General features: G+C 37.5%; 1 protein-coding gene across 3 annotated transcripts in view; it reads left to right on the forward strand.

Annotated features, from left to right (window-relative positions):
* The window catches only part of LOC149717950 (endoplasmic reticulum-Golgi intermediate compartment protein 1-like), a 96471-nt gene that overhangs the window by 37042 nt on the left and 33984 nt on the right, over window positions 1-25445 (forward strand). For all 3 annotated transcript variants that reach the window (XM_089841758.1, XM_089841760.1, XM_089841759.1), the window contains one exon: window positions 14893-14968. In XM_089841758.1, the coding sequence (XP_089697884.1) occupies window positions 14893-14968 (76 nt within the window). The remainder of the gene's footprint in view (window positions 1-14892; window positions 14969-25445) is intronic.

The following is a 25445-nucleotide window of genomic DNA, read 5'->3' on the forward strand; positions in this document are numbered from 1 at the left end:
ATATTCCCTCTATATCAATAACGCTGTAAAGTAACCCGGGAGTTTGGTTATATGGCGGGAAAGGCTTACTGATGGCGCAATTCATTAGGACACTCAATTAAAAAACTAATTTAGCAACATCATTGGTCCAACAAAAGAGTGTAAAGGGGTGATGGAGTGAAATTAAGCGAATCCCCCTTCCCCCCCCTACCTTCTCCCAGAAGCGCGGAACTAAAATGAAAAGCGGGGGTGTATGGAGGGCTTTCTTTTACACTCTGGCAAATGCGTTTTGCAATTTTTTTATATATATATTCAAGCCTCCGTCGGTTCATCCGAAAACATTTTTCCATTTTTTTTTTACTTTCGTTTTCTGTTATGTTCTTATAGGAGGAACATCGTCATAAATTCCACCTCTTCTTAAACGCGACTTGCACATTTTCCGCTCGCTTGTAGCTATTTTTTATGCTCGTGGTTTAAATGGCTGGTTCACATCTTGCCTGCAAAAGTTTTTATTTTTATTTTTTTTAATTAATACTAGAAATAGAAATAAGTTTATGAACTTCATCTCAGAGGACTTCAGTTTAATTATACCGGGAAATATATGTTTTATTTAAATTTCGGTTAATACAAAGAGATTTCGTAAATATATTTTTAAATTTAATCAAATGTAAATTTAGTTGAAGCCTCGGTATAGGTACGTACCTGTTTGTTAGGCAATCAGTTCATAACTTGATTTGATTGGTTAATTTTAAGCTAGCTATTATGTTATTGCATATTTGATGAATGGAAGAATTATAAAATTCCACTCTATTTAAAACGCAGAAACGCATTCCTTTGGAATTACGAATAAATTAAGCTCTCTTTTCCAGCAAACCGAATCAGTTCAATTATAAACTTCAATTTTGAAATTAATAAATCTCCACCGTGTCAATTGTAGGGACCCCTAAATTAATGTTTATAGATTATTATTGTTCTAATTAAAAGGAGTTTAAATTGAGGCACAATTCTATACTATACTTTTCCACCGAAACATAATTAAGTTAACATTTGAAATACTTTTATTTTAACGCCGATTTTGATGAAACTAATTCGTTTAAACGTATAACGCGGAGCTCTCCAAAATGTTAAAGTGAAGTGCGAACTTAAGTCTTAGCTGGCGGGTTTAAGGAAAACAAAAGGAGAACGCCGATGAAATACCGAAATCCGTAAAAGAGGTACAAAAGGGTTAATTGCTCGCGAAGAATAGCTGGCTGGGTACGTAGTGGTACTGCGTGGTCACACGCTCCAAACAGCTAGGAGGAACCGGGGAAGAGATGAAGAGAGAGGCCAACAGCCCCGCCGAAGAGAAAAGATTCTAGAAAGGTCCTTTTCATATTTTGGACGGACTCTTATAATATTAAGGAGAATGGTGGTGCGACGCAGTCATAGCGAACGAGTAACCTTCATACGTGGGATGTTGGACTCCACCCCAACCCGTATAAAAGGGGCGCTAGTTGGAAGTGATTTCGTTAAGAACTAACCAGTGATCATGTTGAAAATGTGCATGATCAAAATTTATCTCTCTAAACCGTTTTGAGTTGGCAACATGACGTACTTCCTGTCAAATACATACTGATATCTAAACATTTATGAAGTCCTGTATTAGCCTTTTAGAGATCGGTAGCGGTCACTGTTTCGTCGCGTCATACGTCATACCAGGTTTTCTTAATTTAGCGAAACAAGTAAAAAATATATCTGGCAGGGTTGAAATTTACTAAATTGCCACATCCGGAAATTATAACTTCGAAGGTTTGCTTGCCCCCAACGTACTTGTATATAACGACCATTTTCCGTGTATAAAGGTGCTCTAACTCGAAAAGATTGGCCTGACCATACCTCTTTCTTGGTACCTTTTATTACAGTAAATTTGCGCGTCGTTCACTACAGTTTTCGTCCCTCGCTGCACATACTAGACTCATACATACGTATATTTTCAAGGCGTGGGAGCCTCAGCTGAACAACAAAATTAAGAAATTCCTCAAATCTTCTTTGTGTTATGTCCGCCCGCAAAACCGAGTCTTTTCAAGAGACACTCGCTGTAAGTGCATGTCCCCAAGTACTTTAGGTATATAGAAAGCTGATGGTATGTACATTCTTGAAGATACAGAAAAAATAATACATAGTTTTATTGGCTAATTTGGACGACACACTGTGTTTGGCCCACTTTCATTTGTGTTAGTTTGGTGTGATTACTGTCAGTGTTGATCACTCGGTATATTAGAGAACTCTTGTAGCTCGAGATAAGAGGATTAGAACTTCGAAGAAATTATTTCTATAGGTGTTTGAACGATGAATGGTACACCTGAGCTCAGCCTTGAATGGTCGAAATTATTTGGGGAAGCTTAAGTGAATTAGTAAGTCCGGAAGATGCAAGGCTGAGATTTCTTTCTTTTCGTAAACGTTCAAAAGGAGTCCCTTAGTTGAATTAAGTATAAGACTTGACCCATTGCAGAACTTGTACGAAATGTGTTGTGTTGTTCCGGTAAATCATAGAAAAAGGCTTCAACCAAGCAAGCGTACCCACACTTTGTTAAGTCCTAGCGTTAACTCTCTAATACACATCATTTCTCGTATTTGTTTTCGTCTTTCGCTATTTAAATTCCTGAAGAAAGAAGCTACGATTAGGGTATTTTAAATTAACTTTTTATTTTTAATTTTACTAAACGTTATTTCACTGCAACCTCCTTTAACCGTCTTAAGAGGGGAAAAAAGGAGTATTGTAGTATTAAACTTAACGATAACGAATTGCGCTTTTAGTGGCACCTAATTTGAAAAGGGGGCAACCTCTAACGTCACCCCGGCAATTTTATAAAACCCAAATCTTGTCCCGGGAACGAAAAAAACTCTTCAAGATGGTTGGAATGTCGCCGTATTGTCGTCCCCTCTATTTTTAGAGCTAATTTGCCGCTTTCTTTTGAGCCACCCGATGCTATTCTTCCGTTTTTCGGACTTCAATTTCCGAAATTACTGCGGAATGTGGCGCGAGAGAGCTTCTTCCTAGCTTTCCTTGTTTTGCCAAAATGTTCCTTTTTTTCTTTTCCATTGTTGAAAAGTAGCGTCACTTCAGCTTCCCGCTTTCAAATGTAAAACCTAACCTTTCCACTCGCTAAAGGTTTAAATTGATACAACACTACAGTAAAGTGAAGCCTGAATCAACTTAATTCTATACTTAAGTGACGAAGCTAGAGCCATCTTAGTAAGGATAGAATTCCGGAATAGTTTTCTAGGTTTTTTTCTATGTTCTCAAAACTTCTTGCGTTATATGGCAAGATTCTCTTTCTGGAGAAATATTTTCGAATCATATATACACACACAAGTGACGTATACTTAGTTGCAGGCTTGGAAGTAACTGATAGAATTGGAGTGGTAGTACTTGCGATTGATAATTTTGATAAATAACTGAAATAAACATGCGACATTTTGGTGTTTACAATACAAAATTAAGTTCACGACAGCAGTTCATGATTCTAAACAAACGAACGCTTATCAATATCACTTCGCCATAAAGGCAAAACTGAGGTTGCAACTATGTATATAACTTCACAGATTTGTCCTCGAACACTTTGTACCAAGTACCAACCCTATATTTTGATCTCTCCTCTTCCCATTTTTGGAAAACTTTTGGAAAGTGGTATTTTTAAGAGCCTCTAGAAAAAAGACAGAAGATCAAGCAAAAAAGAAAAAAAAAAAACATTCTAGTTGTTTTCTTGTCTCTAGACGTTTCTTTTTTATCTTGGTTGAAATTCTTTAGCTCGTTCGAGTGATGGATATTCGCTAATTAAAATTAAACGAGGGGCCGAACGTCGAGTTGGGTTTTTAATCATAATTAAACTGCTATTAGTCCCTTGAGGTCAGCGGCGTCCCTGCCCTTTACCCTCTTAAAAGAAAAAATAAAGAAGCAGCATCGGTTAAATTTATACTTCTGAAACCCAACTTTGTTTAAGCGGATATTGATCATTTAAAATGGTGCGGGGCAGTTTTGTTTCTTAGCTTTTTTTTTTCAATCCTGAAATTCTTCAATTGTTACTGAAGATTCCGCTATACCCTTTGAACGACCTGCTCCCTCTGAATTATGGTTTCAAATAAGGTTTTTCTATTGGGAATTTAAAACTCATTAGTCTTTCCTGCCTGGCTTTCCTTAGTGTCGATGCATTTTGAAAAGGTACAAGGCTTAACGTCAAACCTTCCCATTACCTTTTAAGGCGTTGGTGGATTGTCTCTGTTCAGGTTGTCTGCAATAAACAAAATTTAAAAATCAAGTCAAGATATTTATACTTTAAGTAAAATACCATTTGGTTATCGACCCAGTCGGCGTTTAAAACTAACTACCAGACTGTTAGGCCTTGTACGGCGCATCAAAGACGTGTGTAGTCTTAGAAATTATCAAGTCCTCTCACGCGGAATAAGCTCTCCTCATTCATTCCATACTGGGTCCGTGGGAATACTGTTGTTCCCGGCTCTCGAAATTGAGTTTTTGGTGGTGGGTACGGGGTATAAGGTTCAGTACGGACCTTTTTCTTAATCCCGAGAACCCGTCAATCTTACAGGAAGGGCAATGGTAGACGAAGAAGGAACCGACCATAGTCTCGCGTGGGACTGGCTGGCGAGGTTTAATCTCTCCAAGATTAAGGAGTGACGTTTGCCCTACCAACCATTCCGCCATAATAAATCGCCTACTGTCTAAAGAAAGATTGGAAACGTATATGCGTCGGGGACCTTTGACCTCTGGACAACCGCGTTCGTTCATTCGTGGTCTTGAATGGTCAAGTTAGACCCTGTATGTAGAATAATAGGCCAAATATTTACGCAATTAGTGGGATGCAAAATCTACTGGTATAAGTTTTGTGTTTGCTTGTTAAATATTGTTTTTGGGTTCTCGGAGTATAATACCCCCTATGGGTAGAACTTTTCTTAATGACAACGCCGCGCGGTATGGGTAAAGAAAGCGGAAGTGACGGAACGGAAGTCAGCGGAAGTAATAGCTCCCCGCTATGTTTACAGTACAGCCTTATAACACCATATGCAGTAATAAACCAAGATTAAACGTTTTTTCTTTTTGCTCTTATACTGGGGCGCATTCCCTTGTCGGTTTTGTTTGGACGACGAAATAACAACCCTATATATAGCTTTTATTTTCTGCTCTGTATTTTATTAGAGAACTTAATAATGTTTCCCCTTTTTATATAAGGCAACCTTATCACTATACAAAACTTATTATAACAGTATATTTAATCGGATAGAGATAGAAGTTAATTTTAACGAAATGGAAATAAGTCTATCATCTAAAATAACGTCATTTAAGGTATTTATTTCTAGCTATTGACTCTGATTAATCTTTTCGAGTTACGAGCTTCTAAACACTAGTACTTTGAGTATAGGGAAAGATTTTAAAATATTCGGCGTTTATTATTAAAACCCGTGGCATGGCCAAAAACACCTGCCGGTGGTATAGTCCTCGGTTTATTTGCTTTTGCCAGAATAACTCTGGAAGATTATAGCCGATGGCTATGAACTGGGTAACGTAGAACCCCATGCAGCGTGAATGTATTCCGTTATCCTCAAAGTATTGAACCGTAGTTGATCATTGTAACCTAAGCGATAACCAAGTTTTCTCCACAGTTGTACAATTTTCAACTCCTTTTCTACTACTACTCCTTGGTCAAACCAACTTGAAAAGTGTTAGCTTTAGCAAAAAGCTTTCATTGTTCTTGAGACAATTGAATAATTTCTTGGTAGAACGGGAGTGTTGTCTATGGTAGCTAGATAGAAGAATGAGATCGGGGAGAAGGGATATATGTATAGGGACATGAAAAGTAGGGGGTGTAATAGAAAAATCTCTCGCGTGATATATTCCTACAATTTTGACCGTTCTCTCTCTCTCTCTCTCTCTATACGCACACGGTTGACGTTAGTTCAGCTGCTGGGCATAGAGCTATGTGTTTCGATTTGCATGGCTTTCTTTGGCGGGTTGCGCGGGGGTGGACTACAGATGCTCTTGGCGCCCGCGAACTACGCACCCGTGAAATAGGGAAATTTTCCAATTTCAGAAATCCAGAAATTTTTCTGCTGTCTTACTGCGGAATAAAATAATAATTGGTGGCTGGGAAATCGTTGCCCGGGTTGAGAGGTCAAGCAAATTTAATATTTTTAGATGGCTTTAATGAAATGGGGTGGTTTTGAGCGACTGTGGCTGATTTTGGATCATAAAGAGTCAACCTTCGTCTGTAAAAACAATTCACCGCTTCTAAAATAATTTATTATTATAAATTACCAATGAATTGTTTTAAATTTTCAGCTTAAAAAGTTTTTAAAACTAATTAGTAATTATTTCAAACAAATGAAATTCCTTAGATGTCTCCTTAAAATTATTACACGTTCTTTAATTTTAGTAGAACCGCATTAAATATGAATTTAATTTGCGTAACTTTTTTTTTCCTACTCAAAATATCGTTTCACTATAAAGTTCTCCGGGGATTCTAAAAATTTAAAATATATAAGAAACTTTTCCAGTCTTGAAATGTAACGCGATCCTCGGACAAAAATGAATTTTAAATACGCAAATTCTGTCCTTTCGCGGCTTGTAAAAGTATGAAAAGAGGATCCATTTTAATCTCAAGTCTCTCATTATCTATTTACGAATTTTGAATAAGGTTTAAAACGTAGCTAAAAAAAGCAATAACGGTAAGAGCTACGGCATCAAATCCGAAGCTTCAAACTCCCGTGAAAAAAAATTAAACTTTAAAATATAAATTCACGTAAGAAACTTGCTACGAATCATTTTTGCCCCTGTTCCGGTGCTGCCCTGGAGCGTTCGCTTTCCCTCTCCGTTGCTATTGACTCTGTTATCGAGGGGAACTGAAGTCGACTTACACGAAGCTATCAAAACAATAAAATTCACTTCATTTAATACATTATTCATTACGTGTTGTTCAAATACCACAAATATCATTCAACTAACAACGTCACCGTTTTCAAAAAACCCTTTTGAGATCCAACTAAACAATATTTATTGAATTTGATAGCTTCAGTTTGGTCCATTTCAGGAATTGCTGGCTTTATCACGTCCGGATCTCATCCGTATAACTTCCCCCATCGTTGTTTACGCGTAAAAATGAAACTTATGTTTGTAAATCGAAAATATCGGGGAGGAACTATTCTCGTTTTGATACGCTTCCATACATTTTTCTGACGCGAGGATTTCTATTCTTGGATCTTTTTTTTTTATTTATTTATTATTATTTTTTGGACCACTATCTCGGGTTAAACAATGGTTTTGCCCAATCCCCGGTAGAATATTCTCTTCTTTTTTTCATCCCTTCCATTCTTGAAGATCCCGCTCGCTCTTGGGCTTCTTCTTCTCCTGTACATCTTTTCCATCTTCAAAAGCTGGAGGCTTATTTATTTCTCTCCAAAGTTATACCGGCCCAAATAAGTTAGATATTCTACATACAGTTCGGAGGTTTTTCCGCCTCCATGATTTTTAGATCAGTTTTTATTTATTTATATATTGGAGACAATGAAAAGAAATTAAAAAATACTCAAGGGATATTTCAAGGGTTTTAAGTTTTGAAAATTATCTGCATGGCGTCGTTCATCCTCTCGGGTATACCCAACACACGTATGGTGACAATCCTATATATTTGTATGTTCCGGTGTCGTTTCGTTGGCATGACAACGTTCGGGATGAACTTAGTTCCGTCTTCTCTTCAGTCTTCCGCTTATTTCGTATTCCATCCAAACTAATTTTAGATGAAGCGAGCTGGGGGGGGGGGGGAATAGGCAGCAACCCAAGGCAATGTCGCTCTCTCTCCATCCGCGTCTCATGTACCGGATTTTTGATATATTATTAATGGTAATTCCGAAATCCATCGGATAAATATAGACGTCGTCGAAAGGATAGATACCCCTCATTGTAGACTGGAAACCTTATTCGTGTTATGTCTTTTAATGCCACCAAAGTAACACTATGTCAATCTGTAACGACGCTTGTTTTTCATACGTAGTGGGTTATTCTTTATTACAAGTTTCCATCGGTTAAAGATTATGTTGAATTTGACGTGTACAATCCCAGTCGATATTCGAGCAAACTCCCTTTGGGCTAGTATAGAAAGATTATCATCCTGAATTAGTTAAGAGATTCAGAGAAAAATTCTCTTTCTCTCTCATTGTGTCTTGATCCCTAGCTGAATTGAGAAGAATTTCTTTTTAACAATAGCCGAAGTAATTTTAATACCCATCTCCCATAAATCAAAGTTTAAAAAAAAATATCTTTCAAGAACTTTTTGTGAAAACTATAGTGCGGAAGCTTTGAGATTTTAAATATTTAATATCTAGAGAATTCAAAGTATATTGAATATTTAAAGATGTTAGATCTTTTCATTGATTTTGTTTCGTCGGTTTGTAATCCTCTAATCTTAAAAGATCAGTCGCGTAACGTTTCAAATATTCCAATGTGTAGTCCTATATAATGTAAGCATAGAGAGTCGACTGGATCGATTTTCTAATATAAATTAATCAGGATATGATATTTATTTTCCTCCAAATTTCATCTATATTAAATTACTCAATGTTTATTGAAGTTGGGGATGAAAATGATTAAATTGGGGTCAATACCGAATCTATATTGTTCTTGGGTGGGTAGTTGTATATAGCAAATATATCGAGCTGAATTAAGGTATTAATTGGAAATTTTCCGTGTTTACCATTAAGATGACATCCGTAACAAATTAACAAACATAATATACGAGGCTACGAAAGCTAGTTCCAGTGGGAAAACGGGTGATAGCTTTGTCGATATACAAAAATGTATAATATCGAGGGTATCGTTAGGATTATAGCACACCAAGGTCATTTTAATTTAGTAAAGGAGTTATATTTCCTAGGTCGAAATGAAACACTTCGCTTCTGGTCCTCTTGATTTACGAAGTCCTCCATGATTTTCCGTTATGTTTATCCACTCAGCAACGCGGAATACTGTGGAAAAGGGGGGAATTCGGAATAGGTTTAACAGATATTTCCATCTCCCTTAAGACTTCTTCGTTCGTTCCATATTCGCCGGATAACCCAATTCAACCCAACCGAATATCGAATGATGAGGAAAATCGAAGATCTACCTGTAGATTCAACAACCTCCTAACCCAGTATAGGTATCACTAGCGTTCCCCTCAAGCCTGCATGCAGGGGAACGATTATATTGTAGAGGATAATATTAGGCATTGTATTCCTTCAATGGGTAGCGGCGAGATAACGACCGCCTCCCTACAGTATTATTCATTTATATCCTCGGGTATAAGGGAAAGGGGCTTTAGAAATTAGACGTTGCGTTGCCCGAAGCTTGCAGAGAGTCAAACATATACTGATATTGACTTATTTGCTTAAAAGCTTAGATAGAGATAACGTTAGATATCGAAGCTGTAATTTCCCTTAGCGATATTAACCATATGTTTAATCTTATTACTATTTTTTTAATCTATTTGCTTCTGATACTCTCTAAGGCTATAATAGATATTTGATACAATATTTTGATTTTTTTTGTGGTTGCGAAACTATCTCGGGTTCTGGTATTTCTGAGTTGAGCCTTGACGGGACACTTTAATATATAAAACAACAGCAACGGTGTCAAATGCAGTTGACACGAAATATAACTAAATGAACAACGGGGTTTGTGTGGAAGAAGGGTGATGAACAGTGGTAGAACACTCTTCCACGCTCATCTTCGCCATCGAATCTTTCCAAACAGACTGTTTCGATGGTAACTTCTGTATGCCTTTAACAGGGCTTTACTATTTAATATACCCAAACTTAAACAGAGTACGGCTTGGTCCTCCCACGAAAGTTGTGCATGAACATGTACATGTAGAAGGAAAAAAAGACCCCATACCAATAGAGAAAAAAAAGCGGGCGCTAGAGACGGTCGATATACAAGCGTAAATAGTCTGTTCTAGGCGGGAATATAAATTTTACCACCAGTCCACTAAAATTCCCAGGGATGCGGGATGCTGTATAGAGTACCCTTTTCGTGTATAGAAAAAAAAACTTCTATTGGAGCATGGACAGGGAGGGAAAATAGTAAAAAATAAGAGACGTTAATATCATTTTTGTGTCCGAGAAAAGATGACATTCCGTGGGGAGTACGAGCCTTTTTCTCTCGTTGGCATGATAAAGCGAGTTGACCGCGGTCAAAAAATGTTCTCTCTCTCTCTCTCTCTCTCTCTCTCTCTCTCTCTCTCTCTCTCTCTCTCTCTCTCTCTCTCTCTCTCTCTCTCTCTCTTCATACGCTGCCATACTGCCAAAATTTTCGTTCCTTTTTCCTTTACTTCTCTTGCCACTTCTTCCACTAACCGATGGTTATAACTCGAAGTAAAACTCCAATTTTAACGCGAATGTTTATCCTTTCACACGTGGGTTATTTACGTCATCAAATAATGGACGTCTAGTCATCTGTGACGCGCGGATCAAGATAGAGGAAGAAAAAAGAAAAATATAAAGAATGAAATTGTCTCTTGAGGTTTACCTTCTTTTTTCTTTTTTTCTATTATATGAAATCCATTTTTTTTATATAAAATAGCGATTGATTGGCTTTAAAGGGGGAATTTGGGGGAGAGGGAGACGGTCTGATAGTTTGATTGGATAGTTTGGAAAGAATTGGTCAGGGGGCGTCCACAATCAATCGAACGGATGTTTTATCCGTACGGCGCAGGTGCGTCGAACGTCCGTCCATCGAGGAGGAGCGGAGAAAACTTCGATCTCCAATCTTGATCGGTTACCGAGAGTAAAACCCTTTTTACCCCGAGCTTCTTCGCGCCACGAGAGACGTTCTCGCGCTGCCGCCGTTCGACCACCGATATTCCACCCTCCTCAATCGCATCTCAAGCTCTCTCTCTCCCTCCTTTACCACTCTGACGTCATACCTCGCGTTGCCTTCTTGGGCGCACGTGGACCTCATCTTGAGACGATCTTTTTTGATCAAGGATTTTATAATAAGATTGAATTAATACATGGGACTTTATTTGTTTATATAAATTGAATATTCTAATATTTATATATAGTAACTCGGAAATCTCATTTAATATTGATTGTTGCTCCATGGTGGTTGGTTCATAGCTATGGAAAACTAAAAATGTCTTTATTTCCGAAAACCCTCGATCAATTTTACTCAGTACGCGTCTATATTGTCTTCGAAAAAGACATTTTGGCATCACAATGCTTAGTAGATCTGAAAGACTACACTACGGCTCGGGTGCTAAAAATGGGAGAAATATCACCACCACCACCACCACGTGACAAAATGAAAACAAATAGTGTTTGAAGGATTACTGGACAGGGGGGAATGCGAGGGAAGGTTTTATAGTAGCGTCTCTTGTATTCGAAACGGTGGCAATGCGAAAATGGAGTCAGGGCCAGAACGAAAGCAGACCTTAAAAGGCAAAAATAGGGGAAAAATATGAAATGTCGTTTCGCATACCAAATAATATCAACGATCGAAAAATACGCCAGGGACAGTTTTTTTTTTATTCCACTAGACTCGCTTCGTTCGTCTCTACCTTGAAGATCATAGCTTGAAGTAGAAACTTTTCCTTAGAATTCAGTACTCGGTTCAGATTTTTATATAAAAATTAACCACTTACTAATTTTTTTCGTTCCATTAATAGACTTCTGGTAATTATGTATCGATCTATTTATAGAATGATATTTAAAGTTAACAGCCTTGTTGTTTTGCGAGTCTTAATTGCAAGTAAAACATTGTCATAGTGCCCCCCTGAAACAGAACCACGGTGCAAAATATACTGGAAAAGAAGTTAGATAAAAAAAAAATAGAAATACCACTTTCCTTTCCTTATAAATATTAGAAATCATATTTTTTTTTATGAATATTTTAATATGAAATCAGCATAGGTTCTTATTTTTTATTTTTCATTTTTAATCGTTTGAAATTTCCAGTTTATTTAGCGGCGCGTTTCAGGTATGGAATTATTTATATTTGACTCTAGTTTCAGAATCGATAAACTTCTTGGATTTAATTTAAGAGACCGACTTCCTTTGAGAAACTAAATTAGATTAAGTAAATCGATCGGAGTTGCTCTAGAAAGAGTCCTTGCCTTATTCGTAGGTGAGTTGAATACAAAATGAAGCCGTTGTTTTAAGTTTCATCGCTGACGCTATGCAATTAAATTGTCTACTAAAACTAGACTTAATTAAACGGAATATAAAATTTGGGGCGTAGTTTTACTTTTAACAGATGTTAAACGGACTACCGTGTGTTAGTTTTAGATAGTTTTGAAAACTTGAAAATGTTTGAAAAATTGGACCCGATAAGTTCATTTTTGGTTATTTGAAAATCGAAAATGAAATAGGAAATTTGGCTTTGTTATGACGTCATAGGTGTGTCTTCTCGTGTAAAATATTTGTAGCTCGTGGTGCGTGTCTTTTCTCATCTATTAATAGATGCGTTAGTTTAAATTAAAACAATAAAGTTGTTTGACAACGGAGTATTTCTTGAGCCCCTGTAAGTTGGCTTCTCCCTGAGCACCGAAGTGCGGCGGGTTAAACATTTCTACAGGCGCGGATTGAAAATACATGGGGAGGTTTACCCCTGAAAGTGGGCTACCTTTATCAACACCATTTTGCAGTTTTTACAGCAAATAATATTGCAACCCTGAAATTAAAAAGAAAAAAAATCGAAATAAGATCAAATTTAATGTTGAGGTCGTAATTGTTTCACGGTCTATTAAGAATTGGTTTTTTGGCTTGCTTTTAATTTTTAAAAAAAGATATGGTGGTGTGACTAATTATTTCCGGTTTTTTCCGTGATGGAGGGAGGGGTTATACCCCTTTTAGTACCCTTGAACTCCCACCCCCACGGGAGGAAGTATTTAAGCATTATATCATTTTTATTTTACAACAATCAGGACTGTAAATCCAGGAGTAGGCAAATTTTTTATTTTCAAATGTTTTGTCGGCCTGGGAGCGAGAGTAGAAGGGGTGGGGGATCTTATCCAAAATAGAGGCTAGCGGCGCCGAGCTAGTTTCCGCTTCTTTTGATCTTCATCACGCACCGAGACACACTGATCGTCATTTCCGGTGCTGCGCTTCGTCTGCCACTGCCTTTTCTCTCTCCCTCTACCATCCCCACTACCATCGAGAGTGCTCTAGAATTCTCTTAATCCCCGTATGCAACTTACAGACTCTCTCGCTCTCTCTCAATTCTGTTCCGAGTGTTTTAAAACCGAGGAGAAGGGGACATCTACAGGGAAATATGATAATTTAATTTCTTATTGAGATGGAAGCGCTTAATTGGGCGGAAAATAATCGATTAATTTGATTTCCTCATTTATTATTATCGATTAGTTAATAAATTTTGAGGGGAGAATTTAATTTACACTTTGTAACATTAGATTCGAGGTCGTAATTGTAATTATAATTAAATGAAAGTGATTTAAATTTCACCAAGATCTCGAAAACGTCGAAGATAGATTATATGTTGATTTTTGCGTAATTGGAGCTCAGTTGCTTACAAGAAGTTCATAAATTGCTCCTGTTTTTACAAGCTTTTCTGAAACGGTACTCTACTAAAAAAAGTCGCGAATTTTCTTAAAGTTTTTGTCGTAAATAATCGTAAATACGATATTTATGGTTGAGTCAAAACTGATATCAATATATATATATTTTTGGAGCTTTTTAAAGTCTAAAAAATTATTTTCCGCCATGTTCCTTTTTTGTATCGCGTTTTGTAGGTCTAAACTAGAATGGTTCAAGCCCCCCCCCCCCCTCCTTTCTCCTTGATATGATGCATTTGGATACGTACAACTGAGCCTAGAATTCGAATTTCTTTTTATTTTACACTTTTCTATACAGAAATCCAGCGCTTGTAATATCTTTGTCGTACATGCATCGTCGATTTCCACCCCTCACTCCGTCGTACCAGTTACAATCTTCAATATTACAAAAGCTTCTCCGTATGCACTAAGATAACTTCCAATTATAGAATAAAGAGTAGGGTTTCCCCATAGTGATCCTTGCGTTTGAAACGAACTATAAGAAGGTTTTTGGACAAGTCTTCTTGTCTATGAGGGGTGTGTTGTCGGAATTTGAAAATTCTTTCGCTTTCGGTCGGAATGTAGTTTAGGAAGTTTTTTTTTCTTTCTTCTTCATCTTTTGCTCCCGTCTTTGACTCCCTCATCTTCCAAAACTCTGTCTCTAGTCTACCCCGTAGTCCATTTCAGGATGAGAATGAAGTACGGTTAAAAGTTACCCCTTCTTTATAACGTATTGAAATTTCTTTGGCGATACAGAATCGGTTAACTCGACATGTATTGAAAAATAAAACTGAAATAAACTAAACTACCCTGAACCGTTTTCTGTTCCGCAGACACGGATGCTAGCTGCGTGCTACTATACTGACTGACTGTATGGGAGAGAGAAAGAGTTTTATTCCGAATATTTCTTCCCTCTGTTATTCCGAACAGTTTTCTTGGGAGAAAACTTTTAAAATCTTGCTTCGTTGAATTTATCCTGATTTATTTTAAAAAAGAAGAATTTTGAGAAAAAATAAAATGGGTTCATGGGGTGCAAAAGGGGTTAGAATACCCCCTGAAATAAACCCCCATCCCTATACGAATTTTGTTGAGAAATATTATAGACCAATTGAATATATTTAGTGCGTGAAACATTTGAATTCACGGAATTCGTACTAAAGTTTTTAATCTATTTATGTTTAAAAATTAAAATATTTTTTTATGGTGAAATTCGCAAAAAGTCACATACTAGTTTTTTTAATATAAAATAATTAATGCTATTTAAAAGTTAATTAAATTTATAAAAAGAAGGTATAGAGCTTATTTGTTAAATTTCGTTATTTATTTAATATATTTTCAGATTTATTGCTGCAATTAAACCATTGGTCACCTGGAGGTTTCTTTTTTTCTCTCTCAACTCAAACCGAAGGACACGGGTAAGCTAAAACTATTTAATTTTTACCATAACACACGTTTTAAAAACGTGAATTTAAAATTATGGGGAAAGTGTCCGCCTTTTTCTATCGCGCTTGGTTGAAAATACCGAAATCCAACGTAAAAATATATTTTTTTCACTCTTGTATTATAAACACTACTAGGGGGGGGGAGTGTTTTACGTGACGATTCGGGTATTGTGTAGTGTTGTTGGCATAGCGACGTATAGACGCCAGCGCTAGGAGTGAGAATAATTTGTAAATGAACTCGTTTCCCGCGAAAATGCGACATCAGTAAATCATCATAGGTTGGGTAGGACCAAGACTCGCGGCTTTACGGGGAATGAAAACGTTATAACTCGGTTTTTAGTCAAAAATATGGTTAGTTCTTTCTTTTCACCTGATTTCACGGCTGCCAGTGGTGAAGGAAAACTATAGGAAATTCCGAATGTTCGAAGGAATGTACCTCGTGGATCAGGAAAAGTTTTAGGTTAGAGTTTTGTAACACATTTTGGTGCCCATCTCATACATCGACCTCCAAGTCAGAAAATTCCATTTAAATACGATTTCGAGCTACCCTAAAATTTACTAAACATCTTAATTAAAAGTCAGGAAATTTTGATTATGAGATCATTTTTCCAACAACAAAGTTTCCCCTTCTTCACAGTCAGAATGAGAAAAAGAAATGACCCATATAACTTCATATTAATCTATTTCAATTTAAGGAGTACATACAATACAACAGCTATTTTCTATGAAAGATAGAGCACTTTTGATCTCAAACCTGAACCAACACCAACTTTTGGTATACAGTATACAGTATACACACGCTGTTACAAAACCCGCCTATAGCTAGGGTTGGCGCGTGCCGAATACTCGCGACTGGGAATTGTAACGGCAAAATATAATTTCGTTTAATTGATGTATACCTTAGGCTATATAGTAGTGTATAGAATTGTACCTACCTGGAGTATTATTAGTGAAGGGGGCTATCCCGAACTGACAAGCTTAATAGCCCTAAAAGCTATTACGTGTAGAGGGGGCGCCACATTTCACACAAACTGACCACCGCTTCCATTGTAACGTAGTTTTGTGGGGGACGACTTTTCCCGCGTATATTTTTAACGCCGAATGGTATAACGTAAGTTTAGGTATAGGTCAGGGCAGCAATGGACATACGCTACATACGCAGCACGCCTTTGTATATTATTTTTTTGATTTTTAATTAGACTGAGTTTTAAAACATTTCGAGCGCATCGTGGTTAACGCCTTTTACAAGCGCGTGGGTCATACGGTTAACCACGCCTACCGTGACGTTCCATCGATATTATTTAGGTGATTTTATACGTCAGGCAAATTGGTAATGTCCATTTTTTCGTGAAGTGTAGCGTGAAGACCATTCTTTAATTTTGCAAAGTTCGCATCAAATACACTTGATTATAGGATCTTTGGTATCATTTTTAACAATTTGCGTCCTGAACCTCTCTAAAGATGTTTCAACAACTTCCGCACTACATTGCTCCAGATGAAGCCCTCGTTTTACTAGAGAATTCTTAATGCATTTCCAATTGTATGCGAGAAGAAAAAATGTTAGCTCATTAAGCCTTCCTGAAATTCAACCTGAATTCATTCAACAACAGTTTTGTCTGCACCATGCACCACCATCATCACACGCTGGCCTATTTAGTCTAATTCAAAGGCCAATTTTTATAAGCCTAAATGCTTGGCGGCGGCCGAATATGTGACACAAATAAAGTAGTTAAATATCCTAATTGATATCGCTTTTGTATACGAGTAATTGTTGGACCCGCGCAGTCCTGGTCCCGGCGTCACGTGGTGAGCAAATTAGGGCGCGTGGAGAAGGGGTTAAAGAGTTAAAAGGGACAAACATAAGGGGGGATATTTAGAAACCATCCAATGGGTCATTCCCATTAAATTCTGACCTTCGCGTTTGACTGAACTTTGTCCGTCTCTTTCCCAGCTCTCTCTCTCTCTCTCTCTCTCTCTCTCTCTCTCTCTCTCTCTCTTTCGTAATTCGCTCCAGCTCTTTTGCCAAAAGTGATGGGATACTGTTAAGAGTGTAAGTAGGGGAGAGTGGTGGTGGTGGTGGTGGAGGGTCCTCTAATGGCTTAATGGTAACATCTCCGGCTAGTTTCGGGCAGAAAGCTTCTAATGGCAGTTTTATACCGGAACGTGACGAAGCTCTAACCTTTTCTGGACCCTCTATATAGCTATTTTAGGTTTACAGATATTATGGTATTACAGGGGGGCCTAGATAACCATAGAGAGAGAGAGAAAAAAAATATTAAGGATCGTTTTCTATCCATCAAATTGCGATTAAAAGCGTATTGTTTCTCGTAAAAAAACGCCAACTGAATTTGCGCCCAGCTTGTGTGTGACTCGCTTACTAAGATAGCTTTTTTTTAATAGCGCTATCTCAATCATAGAAAATTTCCTGCAAAAACGATCCTTTGACCTACGTTTTAACCGCTGATTGTTCATTATTACTTATTTTTTTGAAAGGTTGAATTCGCCGCAGAATTGTCATAAATAGAACCAATTGCTACTACCTTATATTTATTGAACATTAGTCCAATAATTTGTACAGTTAAAATTAATTTAAACAGGGGTGTAAGGATTAAATTACTTAGAATTAAGCATTTTCTTACATTCACGCTATAGAAAAACATCGAAGATTATATTAGGCCTAAAAAATAACTGAACGTTAAGGCACTTTACTTACAATGCGTTTCTTTCTACAAAATAGTATATAGGAGAAAGGGTATGTACTACATACACGCGTAGAGTGTTTCCCCATCTCTATAAAACGTTATGCAATATGAAAAAGAGGGACTAGGGGGTTATACCTCGCGAAAGTATGAAGTATACTCGTGTCACGAAATCCAGCAGCAGCAGTCTCGTACGGTCAAAAGCTAAGCTACAAATTTGGCTAAACGGAAAGCCTCTATATACTATACTATAGTAGGGACGCATTATTAAAATTACTTTCTAGGAGGAAAGCGTATACGCTACATTCTGTAGAAATATAGTCTACTCCATCCCGAGGTTTCAATGGAAACAAATGCGTAAGCCTTATGTTTCTATGAGGGGATAGTTATGTTAAACTGTACTGCAATCTCAGCTTGGTTTTAAAAGTCTCAAAGTATAGACGTTGAGACGGGACTCTATAACAGCGATGCTCGAATAAACTGCCTGACTATATGTATTGAAATCTTGTTCGTGTTGTAACCGTGAATGATAACATGGTTACTGCGCGAGAAACGCAGCTTCAGTTTAGCATTTGACGTATTAAACTATTCGTCGCGAATAAACTTAAGCGCGTGAGCTTTTAGACCATTTCAATCAAAGGAACGCGCGTGTTTATCCCCCATCCTTCACATAAGTCTATTCATATTGAATGGAAAGGCGGGAAATATCATACTTGACCTACCATCGAAATGGTCTCTCTTTTAAGAATATACCATACGCCATGCGTCTACTTACTTACTCTACAGTCATTTCAAAGTTCTTATATATTTTTTTTCCTTATATGGAAAGGAAACAAAGATGGAAAAGCGTGAAGTGAAAAAAAAAAAGAAAAAGGAATTCGGGGATTGAAGTTTTCAGTGCTGAGTTTATGCAAGAGTAGCTCTCTATGTTCGCGCTATGGCCGGGGAAAAAATCTAATGACCCTTATGACATTCAACGTTATAAAGCTACAAGATAGATCGCGAGCTATTTGCGGCGATTACAATTGGTCCACGCGCTGACTGACATCCCCAGATATTCTCTATAGTACTCCCTTCCCGCCATTTTGAATATAGAAAGTTGAATTTTTTATTTTAAAGTTTCACTAGAAATGTTTCTTCCAAGAGACCCCCAAAAAGTTTGGCGTCCTCCAGGCCCGAAACTCTGTTCTTTTTTTATTGATAGAAATGTATTCATATTTTCGGGGAAGAGTTATAGTTATATATGACAAGATGCTCGCAATGAGAAAGCTCTAAAAGTATATTTTTTTTTTTCTAACGAGATTTTGCAAATTTTCAACGTCGCTTCTATTCAAATTTGACTTTTACGAAGTGACTGTGAAATGATGAGGACTGTTTTGTGCGAAATCATTCAACTGTTATTTTTATTTAGTGAATGGGGTAGTGATATAATTTAACTTGACGTTATATTCCTTGTAAGTTGAAAATAACATGGTCTACGGACTCAGTATTTCTCTGTAGCCATCGTTGGACTACTACTAAGTATAAGAAGTTGTAGCGAGGTTTAAGGCTCGAGTAGTAAGATATTAAATACATAATTCGATAAATTTCTAGAAAAGTCAACCTGAAGATGAAAATAATTTACATATAGTTTATAGATTATATTTTTCTTTTGGGTAAACGTAGTAAATTTAAGAGGCTGATAATATAGTGAGTTTAAGAAAATGTCCAAAAATACTCTTTCTGAATTAAAACTTGTTCGGCTGAAATTTTTAAAAATAATTATCGTGAAATTGAAAAGCGCGTGTGCACGTGTTTTTCCTCGCGCCAAATTTTAAAGAAATCCCACGTGTTTTTCTCGCGCCATATTTTGAAATATAAGTGCACGTGTTTTCCTCGCGCCAAATTTGAAAAAATCTAACTTTTATGTACACGGTTTCGTAGTCAGTTTCTTAAACTGTCTACAGATAGGGGATGTAGTCCCGAGAAAGAGGAAGAAGATGATAGTGGGGAAATAGCGAGGATTGGAATTTTCCTGACAGGGTGTACGCGGCGTGGAATAAAGCGAGCGGATTACCAAACACCTCAGTAATACGATTATACGTTGATAAGCCGCTTAGAAATAGCTCTCTTTAGCTAGTTTACGCTCTCCCGTGCCGCGCCGCCCGCGCACCACAGTCCTTTCCGAAATCTCGTCATAAAAGCCCGAGCTTGATTTACACCGAATACCCAACCAACACCCAGGCTCAACTTATTGCCGGGGTTCTTCCAATCAACTCCGCCTTCCTCCCCCCCGTTTCCTTTTTCTCTCTTTTCCACACAATTCCATAGTCAGTCTCATTGGCACAAGTCAAGGAAAGCTCGGGCCTAACCACGTTCATAGACCAAAAAATTATTCCATAGACTGGCAAACGCGAATGTAAATAGACCTTGCCTTTTCCAAAAGTCCATCTTGTTTGAAATCTTGAAACAGAACATTGATAGGTTGGTATCGTGGCCAAGAAAGACTATAGAAATGCCTCAAACAATATGGACTGCGAACGAACGTCTGTGGATTCACAGCAGACGATGCTAAGCTCCCTCGACTTCCATCTATTCCTCTTTCCAGTCTATAAGTGTTGATTCCGTGGCTTTCATTGTCTCTGAGACAACAGACGCTGAGAGTGGTCTCAGCTTTGAAACTAAGTACCAGGGCACTTTCTAGTTGGTACGGAGGAGTAACTTCCGCTGCGAGTAATTTCGCAGCCAAAGTTAAGGTGGGTATCCAGGAATCTACTTAATATATAAAGGGGAGGGGAAGGAAAGAAGAGTAAAAAGTGCTATATTCAATAGGGGAAAGGTTTTTAGCGAGCGTGCCAAAACCACTAACATCTCTTTTTCCTCCATCCCATGTATGGTCAAATGTATACGTATTTGCCACGAAATAGAGAATGGAATTCCAGGGATGCTCCGAGCTTTTTTGGGTTTCAATATTTTACTCCGCTTCTTCCAACTTTAGGTTATTCCAAGTTTAAACTTCTTTAAAGTTTTGGTTGGTTTTCACTGAAAGTTACAGTTTACTTGGTCTAATAAGACGTTTGGTCTATTATTCAAGATATAAATTTTTAGTGTTGGCGAACTAAGGAAAGTTTCTTTGCCAAGTTTTACTTCAAAATAGGGACTGAATAGTAATGAATGCGAGAGACGACGGGTTTATTAAAATTTCACCATCGCCTTATATCAAAAGGAATATAATTAATAATAACTTCATCTAATGTTTAATTTTTAATAAATAATTACAGCTAGAGGGGGAAGAATTGTAATTATAATACCGCCTTGTACATCTATACACCTAACCGAAATTTAGTTATACTCTGTAAATAAGAAAATGCGTGGGAAAACGTGATCTAGTTAAGAAATTTCTCCTTCCTCTTTCATACCTCTCCCAACGTTAAGCCTAACTTTACCAAGGCTTAGACACGACTCCGAGTACTAGTGTATGTACAACTTGCGAGCACCATCTGTTTAGTCTCCCTTCTCTTCTCCACAAACGCTAAATGCAGCACGAAAACAAGAACAAATTGAAAAACTAGCTAAGCCTAACTGTGCCTCCAAAAACTGTATTTTTTTTCTTTTTCTTTGTCTTTGTTTTTTTGTACGGTACGGTTTCTAGGGCAGGCGTTAACAAACGACTTAAAACCTCTAGAGAGGTAGGCCTAAGAGGGCTCAGGGTAAGGAAGGGCCTTTGCTAGCTTCTATTTCCCCCCCCCTTAAAAAACAAAGCTGGGCTAAACACGCAATGTTTAAGTTATTGAGTAATGCTTATAGGCGTACCGTTAGTACTACCAAATTAACCCAAAGACAAATGCCTAAGAGAGAGATGGGGGTATCCCTCATCTTAGACAAATATTTATTTCATAAGGACCTTTTTCTCTCTTCTCAGTATTGATAAGAATAGCAATTTTAGAAAAGAATATTCCACTTAAGTCCTGGGTAAAATATAATTTGTCTAGGTTGACGATGAACGAGTGTGACTGAGTATGCAAGACCCCAGCCCCTAGAATTCCCATGAAAGGTCTAATTATGTTAGACAACTCTAACCAGGCGCGGAGAAACTTCCGTTCTGGTTCTAAGCCTTTTTTTCACTTTCTCTCTTTCTCTAGGTTTGGCCCTCTTTTTTTTTAAGAGGGACCATCCTCTAAAAATTGTAATTAGTACAATCCTTTTGCCAAAAAAAAAAGAGAAGAACATTTGTTAAGAAGAGAAGTCATATTTTATTTCTTCATAATTTTTTAGTTATATTTTTCTGGCTGCATAATCAGGGACCTTAGTTCTTTTTTTCACGTCCGTTTTACTACTCGAAATGCTTTTATTAAAATAATTTGTTCAAAGGAATTTTTTTATTACGAATAAGGAATATGTATAAGACAATAGACCAAGAAAAAAAATCCGCCTGTAAGTTGTTTTTCCCTCAGTAGTACTGGATTTTGGTGTTGAAATCAGTTCGGTTCGGTTCATATTATTCTCGATTCTACTTGAAATCCTTCAACTACGAAGTTTTCATTTTATAATATTTAGTTGTCGTCTGCTTAGAGTCCTCGTTGTTATCAGCAACGCAGTTAAGGCTTAGCACCTTTTATATTGTTATTTAAGTTGTTAATTACCAGTTTCAAATAAGAGGCTAAGCCTCGGTCACACCGGCTTACAGCTCTACAAGACTCATGAGTATATTATAATACTACGAAAAGAGTCGTGACCCTTCTGCTTTATCCAGAAAAATACTTAAAACCTTATTTCCCTGCCTGGTCGGAAAATGTTTTTGACGGCCAACTTGTCATAGAGTTATTAGTATAAAATGCTGTACTAAGTTGCCCACATATTCTGACCAATCATGAAGGTCCACACTTTTGAGCCTCTCGAGACGGTGTGAATTGCGGAAAAAACAACAAATAGGCGAATATTTTTCTTGGTCTATTAGGGTCCATCAAGATGTTAAATGGAAAAGTACTTGTGAAAGTTAAGTGGTTTCTCTTCTTTTAAAAAAAGACATGTGCGGAATGAATTAATAATGTCAGTTAAAATAGTCAGGAACAAATCTTGATATCTATATATATATATATACGATTCCCATCTCAATGATAACATTCTCAATCCTATATGTCTAAAATGACCTATTTTATATTTAGACATAGTCTGTTAGCATCTTCGTACGAATTGCACCCTTAATTCCATGTTGTTCTGAAGAATATGTAATTGAACTTTCTCAAGAAAAACAAATGGACACTGTGACGTTAGGGCTTTCTAATTTTCCAAGGCGCTAAGAAACTATAGTTTATATAATATGATATAATGGGAATGGGTACACTGGACGCCATCTGGAAATTAATTCGGGCACCGTTTTTCACGCGCTCCTTCAGTATTTTTTTTTTTTTTTAAGATCCCGAAGCTTTTATTCTTATTTTTATTCCCCCGCCCATTTGGCGCCCCAAAAACTCGCGCGCTTTCTGTGCCCTTTAACCCCCTCATTTTCCACACGCGCGTGTTCTACTCTCTTTTCCTCGCGCAGTTAATAAAAAAAGAAATTGTACTAGGTACAGTTTTAAACGTTCTCAACCATTCGTTTCTCTCTTTAGAGAGACCCAATCTGTTCTGATTCTGGAATGATTCTTGAGACAGCTAGGAGTTCTAAGAGAACAGGGGCAGTTCAGAACCGAGTAGGCTTAGTAGATTCGAGTGTAACACGGACTTACTATGAACAGAAAATACAAACATTCTTGGCCCCGTTCTCTTTCGAAATCTCGATGTATCTTTGCAGTCTAAGAAACAGCATTAAATCCTTATAAGATACAATTGTTTATATTGTGAAAGGTAACGCGTTTCAAGCTTTCAACTTGGAGCTAGGATATGACTGTTTTCGTGACCTCCTTCGTTTTAGTTTTCCCTTCATCCTTGCAAAGATCGCGTGCGTGCGTTTCAAAGGTTAATACGTTCAAAGCATCGAGGTTACGTTAATCCCCCTTTAACTCGTATCATCTCTTCATTAACTGTATTAAGTCGAACACGTTTCACGAAACACTCGCATCTTTTCTTAAGGTACGTCGTAAAATTTAGCAGTTACTTATTTCTTACGGGGCGTCGAACTTCATTCTAAATAATGTAATAGCGTTTTGCATTCTTGGAAAGCACCCCTGATTTAGTCTTAAAATTATTTTTTATATCGGAAGAAATATCGGTTTCAAGAGTGTAACTGAGTTACAATGTTGTAATGAAAAGTTTCGGCATTGCATCCCATTTTTAACTGGTGATAAGGAAACCGGGTGATTTTGATTTAGTTAAAGAATCGTATACGCATTTGCTTTATGCGCACCTGTACCCCCATTTTACGGTTATTTCCAGTGTATGGAGAAATTTCAAAAGGAAATAATTTGATGGCCAAGGTGTAGGATTAGATGAGGCGCATTCACAAAGCGAAAATGAAACGTAAAATTTATTTTACCTTGAAAAGTTTACGGTATTAAGGTACACCTTTTCAAGTAAATAATGATAACCTAAATTACTTACTTTACAAATATAATTAATATATACTCCCTTTAAAAAACCTGTCCTAGCTAACTTGTAAGAAAATGTAAAGGATTCTTATGCCTTGGCGATAGTTCTCTGGGGGCCCACTGTCCTGTCTAAATGAATTATTAGGAATTATTTCAAGCCTTAACCGTCCTTCTAGGGTTACGTCCTTTTGAATTCTTGAACAAAGAGAGAGAGAGAGAGAGAAAAAAATAAAAATGTTAGAAGCCAAGCCCCAAAGGTGATATGTCAAAGGTAATATTATTTTAGACTCTTATCCCGAGGTATAATCGAGAGTTAGTTTTAACTAAACGGTACCCTACGGTACAGTAACTTATCTCGGCGAACCTTGTTGGACAGGTGGTGACGTTTCGTGGCCGCGCGCTGAGTCACCTTACGTAACCCTTTCTCTCCCTCTCTGTTTCGCTCCATTCCTTCATGACGTCAACACCACGCGACTCCCTTTTAATAAAGCTTTTATAAGAGAAACGAAACTTGTCAGAGGGACCCGTTTTCCAAAGAGCGTATATATACCTATATTTAGTTATTGTCCAAACCCGATTCAAAGTTTAGTCCTAATTGTGGCATGAAGGCCTTTAGTAATATACGAAGTAGACGAATGCAAAGTGTTTAAAAGGTTTTAAGGGACTTTCTTCTTTACCATAACTGGATGACAAGGTCGCGATAACTTCTGACCACGAGGAAGGGTATCTAAGGTCGTGAGGACATCCACTAGATAGTTGATTAGACGTCCGCCAGCCGGCGCTATTCATTCGTAGTAGTCGCGTGGAAGGGCGAAACGGAGGACACGCTGCTGCCTGCAACTGGGAGCTGCTGGGCGGGATGTCCTCTCTCTGAGACTTCCAGGACTGTTTCCAGCAGCAAATCTTCCTCCCACTATTTCCCGTATTCTCTGAGGTGTCGTTATCCCCAACTACTAGAATGACGCCGGGCCTAGGCGCTCTGACATTTACAATACCAACGTCGTTTCATATTTATACCGCTGTTCGTCCCATTCAAACAATTCAGTACTTAAAATGGCCTTTAGAATTGTCCCTAAGACTGTTTGGAAGCCATCATTTGAAGTTACAATGTTTGGTCTTCGGAAGAACTGAAGTTTTCCAAAGTTGTTACTCTTTAAGTATGTGGGACAGTTTATGAACGTTAGACGTTACTGGCTGGAGATACAAGGTATATTTCTATGGAACACTGGGGATGTAATGTAATAG

Source organism: Phalangium opilio, unplaced genomic scaffold (genome assembly GCF_054372755.1).
Source record: "Phalangium opilio isolate 3A_F unplaced genomic scaffold, DU_Popi_V2 ptg000003l_1, whole genome shotgun sequence".
NCBI classification, from domain to species: domain Eukaryota; kingdom Metazoa; phylum Arthropoda; class Arachnida; order Opiliones; family Phalangiidae; genus Phalangium; species Phalangium opilio.